This window comes from Schistocerca nitens, chromosome 2 (assembly GCF_023898315.1).
Source record: "Schistocerca nitens isolate TAMUIC-IGC-003100 chromosome 2, iqSchNite1.1, whole genome shotgun sequence".
NCBI classification, from domain to species: Eukaryota; Metazoa; Arthropoda; class Insecta; order Orthoptera; family Acrididae; genus Schistocerca; species Schistocerca nitens.
Window position 1 is genome coordinate 220,667,209 of NC_064615.1, and position 13,154 is coordinate 220,680,362.

Sequence of the window (13,154 nt, forward strand, 5' to 3'; positions counted from 1 at the left end):
TGCCAGTAACTCATTTTTTACAGTATTAATTTCACCGCTCAATTTAGCATCAATTTCTTTTACTTTTGCTTCCACAGATTCAATTTTTTCCTCAACACTGCCAACTCTGTCCGAAAGATCACTAACTTGGGTATTGACTGCTTGGACTTGCAGCAAAATGTTATCAATTTTTTCATCCCAGTATGTCTTATTGTCGTCAACTGATTGTTTAATTTCTTTCGTGAAATTTACAAGAAATCTTTTTAAAGCAAATTGATCGGTTCTTTCTGTTTCATTTGACCTGTCCTGATTTTCGAAGTCTATTAAATTACTATTTTCTACTTTAGGCACAATACTCTCAAAAATCTCGTAAGTGATTGTGAAGAAAAAAAACATCTAAACACAACAATAGAAAACAAGATAAAAATATTGTTTTAACAAAATACGAGGGTTTCGTGACTTATCTGGAACTCTCTTCTACTGTAGCAAATCCACGTTTTCCTTCCATGTGATTATTGACCAAAATTCTTGAAATTCCTTCTTCTGTCGAAAATTATATTTTTTGCCAAAACATTTCTTCTCCAAAACTTTTACTTCCCGATGAACACACATTCTGAAAAACTGGTATTAACACACACAAATTTTCTTCTTCGTAGCACTGTTGAAGATCACGTGAACACAATATCCCGGCTGAGCCCCCGGTTGAAATATGCTCGCTATTTTTATATACTTGAATTTAGCATATTTTGTGACAGTACTCACTTTTCTGTGAAATGTTTACAAGATGATATTTGACTTTCCTGGGTTGGCTTCAGTCGTCTAGTGAAAGTATGATTCCACAATGCTGTTTCATCGGATGCAGAAATGACCTGGTTCAATGCGTTTGCCTCATTTTTGGTGCCCCAAATACAATTTCTTCGAATGTGGTTCTTTCTTCATGTTTATATAAAAAAGTAGTAACATAATTCTTTTTCCTGTTCACTTGCAAATTATTATAATGGCGACCTGCACATTGTTCCACCGTCACACACACCGAGAGTTCACTGCCGACTGACTACGGTTAAAGACGACTCCAGCGTCAAAGACATTTTACACAACACACAAGTTTCCACTTGTAACCAGTCTCTTTGATATTCTTCTTCACATCTACTAATATTAATCAATATGCTGTCACTCTCAAGCATATAAGCAAATTAGCATAAAATAAGGCAAATTACAATTCACAAAAAAATATTCTGAAAAAATTATAAGAAAACATTTACAACCTCCCTCATTCGATTTGGTATCGACAAATTACATCTCCCAGATCCATTACATCTTTCAGTGCTCTGTCAAACTCTTCACGCAGTATCATGTCTCCCATTTCATCTTCATCTACATCCTCTTAGATTTCTGTAATATTGTCCTCAAGTACATCACCTTTGTATAGAACCTCTATACTCTCCTTCCACCTTTCTGCTTTCCCTTCTTTGCTTAGAACTGGGTTTCCATCAACGCTCTTGTATGAGTCCCAGTTCTTTGCTTAGAACTGGGTTTCCATCAACGCTCTTGTATGAATCCCAGTTCTTTGCTTAGAACTGGGTTTCCATCAACGCTCTTGTATGAATATCAAGTGGTTCTCTTTTCTCCAAAGGTCTCTTTAATTTTCCTGTAGGCAGTATCTATCTTACCCCTAGTGAGATAAGCCTCTACATCCTTACATTTGTCCTCTAGCCATCCCTGCTTAGCCATTTTGCACTTCCTGTCGATCTCATTTTTGAGACATTTGTATTCCTTTTTGCCTGCTTCATTTAGTGCATTTTTATATTTTCTCCTTTCATCAATTAAATTCAATATTTCTTCTGTTACCCAAGGATTTCTATTAGCCCTCGTCTTTTTACCTACTTGATCCTCTGCTGCCTTCACTATTTCATCCCTCAAAGCTACCCATTCTTCTTCTAGTGTATTTCTTTATCCCATTCCTGTCAATTGTTCCCTTATGCTCTCCCTGAAACTCTGTACAACCTCTGGTCTAGTCAGTTTATCCAGGTCCCATCTCCTTAAATTCACACCTTTTTGCAGGTTCTTCAGTTTTAATCTACAGTTCATAACCAATAGATTGTGGTCAGTCCACATCTGCCCCTGGAAATGTCTTACAATTTAATATCTGGTTCCTAAATCCCTGTCTTACCATTATATAATCTATTTGATACCTTCTAGTATCTCCAGGATTCTTCCATGTATACAACCTTCTTTCATGATTCTTGAACCAAGAGATTAAGTTATGCTCTGTGCAAAATTCTAACAGGCGGCTTCCTCTTTCATTTCTTACCCCCATTCCTTATTCACCTACTACATTTCCTTCTCTCCCGTTTCCTACTCTCGAATTCCAGTCACCCATCACTATTAAATTTTCGTCTCCCTTCACTACCTGAATTTCTTTTATCTCATCATACATTTCATCAATTTCTTCATCATCTGCAGAGCTAGTTGGCATATAAACTTGTACTACTGTAGTATGTGTGGACTTCGTGTCTATCTTAGCCACAATAATGCGTTCACTATGCTGTTTGTAGCAGCCTACCCACACTCCTATTTTTTTTATTCATTATTAAACCTACTCCTGCATTACCCCTATTTTATTTTGTATTTATAACCCTGTATTCAGCTGACCAAAAGTCTTGTTCCTCCTGCCACCGAACTTCACTAATTCCCCCTATATCTAACTTTAACCTATCCATTTCCCTTTTTAAATTTTCTAACCTACCTGCCCGATTAAGGGATCAGATATTCCACGCTCCGATCTGTAGAATGCCAGTTTTCTTTTTCCTGATAACAATGTCCTCTTGAGTAGCCCCTGCCCAGAGATCCGAGTGGGGGACTATTTTACCTCCGGAATATGTTACCTAAGAGGACGCCATCATTTAGCCATACAGTAAAGCTGCATGCCCTCGGTAAAAATTACGGCTGTAGTTTCCCCTTGCTTTCAGCCGTTCGCAGTACCAGCACAGCAAGGCCATTTTGGTTAGTGGTACAAGGCCAGATCAGTCAATCATCCAGACTATTGCCCCTGCAACTGCTGCAAAGGCTGCTGCCCTCTTCAGGAACCACATGTTGGCTGGTCTCTCAACAGACACCCCTCCGTTGTGGTTGCACCTACGGTACAGCTATCTGTATTGCTGAGGCACACAAGCCTCCCCACCAACGGAAAGGTCCACGGTTCATGGGGGGAGGATGTATTAAGTAACAAATCAAGTGCCAGTTTGCAAATCCAAAGGCCTGTGGTCTTACCCTCAGCCAGTCCTAGGATTTTGATGTAGTAAGTGACAAATCAAAATCCTAGGACTGGCTGAGGGTAAGACCCCAGGCCTTTGGATTTGTAACTGGAACGCACCCATCTACATCTGTACTCTGCAAACTACCATAAGGTCCAGGTGTTTCGTCTCATTCCATTCACATATGGAGTGCAGGAAGAACGATTGTTTCCGCGCGCGTGGAGTGTGACCATTTGTGCTGCCCTTCTCTATATACATTCAGTATCCCCCTAATTGGTACAGGTCCCACACAGTTGAGCAATATTCTAGAAGCAGTCGCACAAGTGATTTGTAAGCAGTCTCTTTTTGTGGACTGATTGCACTTCCCCAGTACTCTACCAGTAAACTGAAGTCTGCCACCTGCTTCACCCAAGACTAAGTCTATGTGATCATTCCATTTCGTATTCCCACAAAGTGTTACACCCAGTATTCGTATGAGTTGGTAGATTCCAATAGTGACACTGATATTATAGTCATAGGATAGCACTTTTTTTTTTTTTTTTTTTTTTTTTTTTTTTTTTTTTTTTTTTTCGTGCACAATTTTTACATTTAAAGAAAGTTGTCAATCTTTGCAACAGTTTGAAATCTTATCAAGATCTGACTGAATATTATGCAGCTTGTTTCAGACAGTACATCATCACTATCCACTGTGCCACCCTGCCATTTTTCTTTTCATTGTTTGATGATATTCTTCACAATAATACCCTTTCTCTCTGGATACATATGTACTCAGAATTTGAAAATACGTGAAAATTATTATGTGTTATAAATTAGTTACAGATGCTAATATTTTCAGATATTGATTTAACACACAAAGCAACTGCCCCATTCTCAGCAGACTATCTTCTCAATGATAAAGTGGGCAGTAATCTGCAAAATGTTTTTGGGCTGAAGGAGACCAGGAAGTCTGATATTTATGTGAGTATATATTACTACTAATGTACAAAGCATTCTTTATTACCTTCCATGTTCAAATTCATTCATTTTCATAATACTCAGAAATGATGACAAAACAAAAGGCTGAATCTGAATGTGGTGCACTGAGAGTTGAGAATTAACTCCTCCAAAGTGCGATCACTGATGTTGATTTGTGAAGCGCATACTGATCTTGATATTATGAAATCAGTTACTACACCATGTATATACTTCAGTTTTTCGGCATACTGTAAAACATCTTCTAATAAATAAAATAATTTATTAATGCTAATGTTTCTCTTTTGTTGACTGAACATTTAACAAGAATAAAAAGAGAAGAAAGTAAACTGCCTAGATTACTTTGATGTAAGATTATACTTTTTGTACTTAGGCAGCTTTAATGTAAATGTACACTATTTGCACTTAACGATGTTCAAAATTAAGGTAAACTTACTGTAGAAATGTCAGGACTTCACATACACCCAAAAATGTACACACACACACACACACACACACACACACACACACACACACACACACACACTCTATCATAGCTTTCAGAACTAACAGTTCCTTCCTCAGGTAGGAGAAAACCATAACTGGAGGAGGTTAAAAGGGAAGGGAGGATGACAGGCACCAACCTCTTGAATATGAGGTGGGTTCCTCTCATCGTGAGGTCTGTTTGGCATCCTTTCCTTTTTAACCTTTGCCACTTCATCCTTTTCTCCTCCCTGAGGAAGGAACTAGTATTTCAAAAGCTAGGGTGTATGTTTACATTTTTGTGTATATCTGAAATCCTGACTTTTTCCTGGCAAGTACTGGTCAACAATTGTGGCTCATAATTTGTTTCCTCAATAGAATTTTTCTTTTGATACAAACTTTTATTACTACACGCATATTAGTATGGTCTACTTACGCATGATTAATTTTACTGTACTTTCCTGCCTGCAGACACTAACACCAAACCAGTCTGTCTATGCCTGGGGTGGACAGAGCCCTCCAACATATGCTCCATACTGTCTCAATACAGCATTTAGCCCGTACAAGGTATGTGCATTTGATTGTTAACCTCCTTTCCTTTTCTCACAAATTAGTAGGTAAACAGAGTTGAACTTTTAAGTAGTTGGACTTGTATTTGGATCAGAATTTATTCCCCATCCAGCCATCCAAATGTAGGTCTGTTATTACCACCACAAATCACATCAGGCAAATGATTTCCTGTACATGGGACATGTCATGTCAAAGCTGCTGCTCAGTCTGTCTAAACATGACAATGATGTATGCAACTCAGGTGCTTTTGCAATTTTTCATTCAGAACAACTTTTTCATGTGAATAAACATTTGCTATATTTCAAAGAAAAAAGTGATTTATTTTAAGCCCTATTGAAAACAGATTGTTAGTTTGTTGATAGCGTTTTATTAAGTTTTCCATTGTGGAGAGTTTCATAGCTTTAAACCTACATATTTTATATTACATCTGAAGTCTCTTACACTGGAGTGAATGAATGCAAACCAGCATTCACAGATGAGTCGCCAGCTTTCACTACAATTCATTTCTGTCAACAAATGTTTACACTGGAGGGAACAACAGAAAACATGAGAGAATGAGCATAGTTAACAGCTATATGGACTGTGTTGTTGCTTCTTGGTGCTAATAATAACCACAAGTTTCACTAGATACAACCCTAATTAGCACCATGATGCCAAACTGTGATATTCAGAGCACTGTTTTTGACGAAGAAAGCAAAATGGTCTAGGAAAAAAATAATTTATAACAATAATGGAAATTCCTGGATGGAGCAATACATAAAGTATCGCCCATAGCAGATTAGTGCAGGGAGTACTGTAACACGTAACAGAAACAGCATTTGCACTAGCTTTTGAGCATTAGCTCTTTTTCTTGCAAAGTACTCACATTGACATACATTGTAAATGGATACATAAAAAATTTACTCACAAAACAGTGGCAGGGAACGTGTAACTTTTACAAGCTTTCAGAGCCATTGGCTGCTCCTCCTGGCAGAAGAGTTGAAGAGGGAGGAAGAGGGGTATAGGAAAAGGGCTGGAGAGGTTTAGGGAAAGGGGTACAGTTAAGGAAAGTCACCCAGAACCCCAGGTCAGGGGAGACTTACCAGACACACATTGGAATGCACGTTCCTTTGGCAATAGCATTCTTCCAAAACTGTGCACATGTCAGCTGACACTTTCTCTTTATAGTTGAGGAGGAAATTTAAAAGCGAAATACTAATTTACAGGCTTCCAACATAATGTGAAGAAAGACTAGCATTTTCATTCTGGTTATTAGCACTTAACGGATTTGTTAGTAGAAGACGTAATGGTAAGACAGTCTTCAAAACCAGATTTTAAATTACAAAACATTTGCAGCAGTTCAGTAGTCACAATATCTAAAATAGTTTCTGATCACTGACATATGCAGTGCTTCATGGATTTTAGTGATGTATTATCAAGAAGATATTGTCAATAAAATATGCTTAATGAAATGAGAAATACACTTATAACCTGTCGGATAGACTACTTCATAAACACCTGCTACCGGATATGGTTTGTTAGAGGGCAAATAGTGCGATTGTGGTAAAAGATTTTTATTTGAAAATTGCATCAAAAATCTGCAACCAACGGTGGCACCTCAGTTACGTAATTACAGTTACTATGAACACAAGCAATCAGAATGATCAGCTCTTTTGTGTATTTTTAATTTTAATCAGCATAAAACAGGTATTTTTATTAGTTTGCCCTCCAGGAAATTTGTGGTGTTAGTCCTTTTTAATAAAAAGAAATACAAAGATTGTGCCTCTTCACTCTGTTCTCACCAATGCAAGCAACTAATGAATTTGCCTTTCTGACATCCCCAGTTAGGGCTTTTGAGTGCCTCAGCAATTTTCTAGCAATCTCTCTCAACAAAAATAGTTTACAAAGCAAATGAATACTTTGTGCTACTGCTGTCAAGAGTACATGAACATCCTTTGGTGGTCGGTGAAAGATCGACAACCAGAGGAAGCAAAGTGAGCAGAAGCAATGCGAGTGAACATCATTAGATGCTCTTCGCTTGCACTTGCTTACCATTTACACTAGAGAATTCTCATTAGCTTGTGTTTACTGGCATAAGAAGTGACACACACCAGATTGGAGAATAACCATGTTAATGCTGGCATTAACAAAGGAAATATTATATGTTCTGTACAATGTTCACAGAACATTCTCTTTCAGAAACATTTGATCTAGTTTACTGTTTGCTCTGAAAATTATTATACCAATAATACAAGTGAGACTGTAAATTTTGATGTTGTATGAATTGGAACGCACATTGCTCCTCCATTGACGGCAGTTGATTTAGGGTAGTGATATTCCTGGTATCCGTGTATCAGGCATTATGAGGTTATTTGTGTATCAGATTTTAGGAGAATACCCATTTAAGAGGTAGATAGGATTATGAGGCAATAAGAAATTGTATGTACACCTGGGTCACAATAACAGTGACTGAGTTAGTCCTGGAAAGCAGTGGTGTTGGTTAGCTGTTTTTGTACACCCCTGTCTCTGCAACAGTAACAGCAGTAGAATTCAGTTATTAATTCTTTCATGCATTTCCTTGTAACATGTAGTACTGATATCACATTGTAGCTTCATAGTAGCTTCAACACTTTGGTGCTCACCTTCATAATTAGCTGCAGATATTTTTAAGTATTACAAAAAAATCAGCACAGAGAAACAAAGCGCATTATGGAAAAAGTACCACAAGTTATATTAGAGGCCATCATTGTTGTTCGCAGTTCGGTATGAATATGTCAAGCAAAATAGAAGGCACACAAAGCTCATTCTTTGCTTGTGTCTGTGATATCTCTTTCGTAGACAATTAGCTGTCATTCGCTTTGTTATTCTGATTTGGGTGTACCGTATTTACTCGAATCTAAGCCGCACTTTTTTTCTGGTTTTTGTAATCCAAAAACCCGCCTGCGGCTTAGAATCGAGAGCAAAGTAAGCGGAAGTTCTGAAAAAATGTTGGTAGGTGCTGCCACAACTAACTCCTGCCGTCGAATTATGTAGCGCTACACAGGCATGCTTTGCAGGTACAAAGATAAATACTGGCGACAAAACCTCTGCGTCAGTAAATAAAATTTAAAAAAAAAGGTGGAAGACGACCTTTTTTTTACCACCCCGAGTTTCGACCACTGCATTTTCATACATTATCCAACAAAGTAAATACAAATTCCGTATTGTTAATCTTCGAATGTAGCAGCATTTCAGCGTACTACGAAAATCCGACTGGCAAGATTGTTTGGGATGTTTGTCAATATGGCCAACTCTACGTTCTGAATTTTTTCCTACTTTTGACAAGAGATCGTTGCTAATAAGAACTTTTATGAATTGTGAATCGCATAAGAATAATACCGTACGAATATAAACATTTTGCCATGTATTCTTTCGTGTTTGTTGCTATCTCATTTAAATCCTGTCTGCCTAATAAACTACGAAACGCGGAATAATATACATATCATGTCATGTTTATATTCGTATTGTTCTTATGCCTAATAGTGATAGTCAGAAATGAAGCACGGCAATTGACTAGATTTTTAAATCTAAGATGACTTGTGCAGAATGTAATGTACTACCGAGGCGTCTGCAAAGATTTTCAACCGGAGAAAAATTTTCGTTAAACTCTCGTTCAGGACATCTTCTATCATACGCAGTCTATTATTTGGTTCTTGTTGATCATTATCAAAGAAAGCAGCAGTGTAAGTAACAGCAAATAGCAAGCAGTCTCTTACCATTGTTTCGCTAATGAGACGATTCCTCCTCCTTTTTTTGTTTAAAGCGGCGGTAGCATGCACAAAAGCAAGCCATGCCGTGAGCGGCGACAGGTCGTAAACACTCACTACCAGAATGCGACAAACAAGGCATGACAAAGAACAGTAATGCATTTTCAGCTTAGAGTGACGTAAACATCTATAACAAAGAGAACGGCACTTACCAGATCAAAGAAAAATAAGCAATCAATTCAAACCAGACAAAGCATGTAAAAAAGGAATGGTACGCGTATAAATACGGACGGAGCACCTGATGCATAGCAATGGCTACATGGTAAAGCTTAACTGCTAAGCTTAAAACTCGAAACCAAACTACTGTAGCTGTATAGTCATTCATTCGACCTAAATTGTGTCTCATATTACAGTGGACCAACTTTGTTTCGATTTGGATGTGCGGCCTAAAACTTTTGTCTCCCTTGAAATTTCAAGTCTCAAATTTCAGGTGCGGCTTAGATTCGGGAAAAATTTTTTTTCCTTTATTTCGTGTCTCATTTTTCAGGTGCGGCTTAGATTCGAGTGCGGCTTAGGTTCGAGTAAATATGGTAGTTTAGTCAAGACAGGCACAATGACAAAGACAAATTTAAATAAAGGAGATAGTGATCAAATATTTTAGAGGAGTAGGAGGGGGTAGGTTTGTATGTGTAGTGAACACTAAGGAAAATTAAACTGGAACAGTGTTGTGACAGATCAAAAATTAGTAGCCACCTATTGAGAGAATAAAACCATGAATGTATTGTAAACTGGAGAAATAATAATTTTAGCAGTGGTGTATTCCATTTAATATTATCCAAAGCTTTCTCTAAATCTTAAAAGTGCTGTAAACAAAGGCTTTCCCCCCCCCCCCCCCCCCCCCCCTCTTCATCCTATCTTTTAAGATGTCAGTTATTCATCAAGTGTTCCTACATTTCACTGCAATCCAAACTGATCTTTCTTGAGGTCAGCCTCTACCAGTTTTAGCATTCTTTTGTAGTAATTGATGGTGATACTTTGCTAGTACTTACACGTAAAAGCACCTGTCTTCTTTGGAATAGTAATTATTTCATTTTTCTTTAAGTCCAAGGCTTTCACCTGTCTCATATATTGCACACAATTTGGAATGGTTTTGGCAAGACAGTTATTCTGAGGGAAGGCAGTCTATCCAAAGGGCTTTATTTTGACTTAGGTCTTCCAGTGCTCTGTCAGATTCTTTTTGCAGTGTTGCCTCCCATCTTACCTACCTCCATTTACTACACAATTGTCCTCCTGTTTATTCCCCTTATATAGACCCTCTGTATATTTCTTCGAGCTCTCAACTTTCCCCCTTTTTGCTTAATACTGGCTTGCCATCCAAGCACTTAACTTTGGCACATCTGCTTCTCTTTTCTCCAAAGATCTAACTTTCCTACAGAGATGTCTATCTCATTGTCATGAATGCTTCCAAATCCTTGCATTTCTCTTCTAGCCATTCCTACTTTGCCATATTGCAGTACATGCCTGTTTCATTTTTAAGACTATCTGTAGTCCCCTGTTGCTTGCTTCATGTGCTGCATTTTTATTTCTCTCTTTCAGTTAGCTTGTGTATCTGGTGTTATCGAGGATTTCTACTGAGCTTTGTCTTTTTGCCTGTTTGATCCTCTGCCAACTTCAGTGACATCTCTGAAGGCTAGCCAATTGATCTTCTGTTGCGTACTTTACCTCTGTTTCAGTCAATCTTTGCATAACACTCCAATTTGAAAATCTCAACATCCTCTAGTTTTTTAAGCTTCTTCATATTTTTGTCTTTAATGTTCTACTTTTCTGGAATTTCCTCAGTTTTAATCAGTAGTTCATAACCAATAAATTATGGTGCTCTACATCTACTCTGGAAATATATTGCAATTAGAAATATGGCTTCAAAATATGTCTTACTATTATATAAATCTATCTGCAACCTTCCAGTACCTCCAGGTCTCTTCAGTGTGTGTAACTTTCTTTCATAATTCTTAAACAAAGTATTATGATTTTACAGAGTGCATTTAATCATTGCTCTCAGGCAACTTCCTCTTTCATTGCATTTCTCCCTGACCATATTCTCCTACTATTTTTCCTGTTGTTCATTTTCCTATTCTCAAATCTAGTCCCCCATAACAATTAAATTTTTGTTCCTCTTAAGTCTCAGTTTCTGTATCTTCCATACACCTTTTCGGTGTATAGGTGTTTTTAGAGTTAGTTGCATCTAAACATGTATTACTGTGGTGGTTTCATGTTAATGTTGGCTATGATAATGCCTTCATTGCTATTCGTTCTTATTTCCTTAGTAATTATGAGTAATAATCCTGCATTATTACTGTCTGATTTTGTGATAGTCCTGTACTCACCAAAAGACCTGTTACTATATACACAAGTTTTGCAAATGATGGTTAATTGTGTGATGATTACTTAGGGAAAATAAGACGTAACTAATTGCTCATAATAGTTTTGCTAATAACATTTCACATTTTGTTTTGGTGGTGGTTTAAAGAAATAGTAATTCAATCAATTTGCCCTTTGCTGTTCTTAGTGACTGATTAGAATTACCAACTGCCAGTTCTAGCAGTTTATAGTAAAAAAGTGGAAAGATTTTTATGATTAGTACACAGTTTACTGAAACTGAACAAATGAAAAAATTAATTCGTAAATATTATTAGTTTTAAATTTTCCTGTAAAACATTAGGTACGTCTGCCATTAATGGTAAAATTGTATACTTCAGTATGTTTTATAACACTCTAAATTTTTTGCGTATTTGGTCAAATGTTGTAAAGTACCAACTTGATTTTTCATAGTGAATGCCACAATTTAGGTTGCACTTTTTCACACATTTTTTATTTGCCTCTGCTATACTGTTTGGACAATGACCAATTTTTCTATTCTGTGAAAATATTACTATGTACAATCATATCAGCATTCACAAATAACTGTGGGTTTATCGCCAGAATTACTCATGTGAATTGCAAAATAATTAAAATACTTATTCGACTACCATTCATTACTGGACAATGCTTCAGTAATAAGTCACTAAACAAAGTAATAAAGTGTGGCACAAAAACTCTCCATATTTGCATAAAAAAGGCCACAGTTTACATATTGTCCTGTAATATTCAACTATAAGTACCTTGCAGTTGTTCATGTAGTTTGGTCAGTAACTAATTTCACAGTGTTCAACAGCAGCTCTTTTAAGTGACAATGACAGCATAAGCTTTCTACAAAACAACACATTTAAGTCAAAATATTCATTAATTTGAGTTACAGAAATCAATTCGAAGTTTAATTTCCCCAGTTGTAAGAACCCACATTTCAGCAAACAGCACATTGCTTAATGTGAGTCAATATTTGAAGCATAGGTGTTACACGCTTACTAGTTCGACTGGGACTGGGTACAGACTGTTGACTGAGCGATGTCCAACTGTTTAAATACTGCTGTGTGAACAAATTATTTCATAAACTTCAGAGTCATTTGAAAATCAGCTAGGTTAATTTTTTTCTATTCAGAATGGACTATAAACATGATAAAAATTTGATTTACAAGAAATTGGGTAGTCAAGAAATTTAGACATATCTATAGAATAGATTTATGCAGCCACATTGGAAATACCTTAATAGTATGGCATCCATTGTGAAAATTATTTTGTTGTTGTTGTTGTTGTGGCGGTGGCGGCGGCGGCGGTGGCGGTGGCGGCGGTGGTGGTGGCGGCGGCGGTGGTGGTGGTGGTGGTGGTGGTGGTGGTGGTGGTCTTCAGTCCAGAGTGTATTTTGATGCAGCTCTCCATGCTAATCTATCCTGTGCAAGGCTCATCGTCTCTGAATAACAACTGCAATCTACATCCTTATGAATCTGCTTAGCGTATTCATCTCTTGGTCTCCTCCTATCATTTTTACCCTCCCCACGTCCCTCCAGTACTAAATTTGTGAGCTGTGCGGTCTGAGGCGCCTTGTCATGGTCTGCGCGGCTTCCCCCGTAAGAGGTTAGAGTCCTCCCTCGGGCATGGGCGTGTGTGTTGTCCTTAGTGTAAGTTAGTTTCCGTTAGATTAAGCAGTGGGTAAGTTTAGGAACCGATGACCTCAGCAGTTTAGTCCCATAAGACCTTACCACAAATTTCCAAAACTAAATTGGTGATCCCTTGATGTCTCAGAACGTGTCCTATCAAT

At 37.5% G+C, this 13,154-nt stretch overlaps 1 protein-coding gene across 1 annotated transcript in view; it reads left to right on the plus strand.

Annotated features, from left to right (window-relative positions):
- Positions 1–13,154, plus strand: part of LOC126235935 (meiosis regulator and mRNA stability factor 1) — a 205,841-nt gene that overhangs the window by 163,761 nt on the left and 28,926 nt on the right. Inside the window, exons 25-26 of the mRNA XM_049944899.1 lie at positions 4,069–4,190; positions 5,139–5,234. Coding sequence (XP_049800856.1) covers positions 4,069–4,190; positions 5,139–5,234 — 218 coding nt within the window. The remainder of the gene's footprint in view (positions 1–4,068; positions 4,191–5,138; positions 5,235–13,154) is intronic.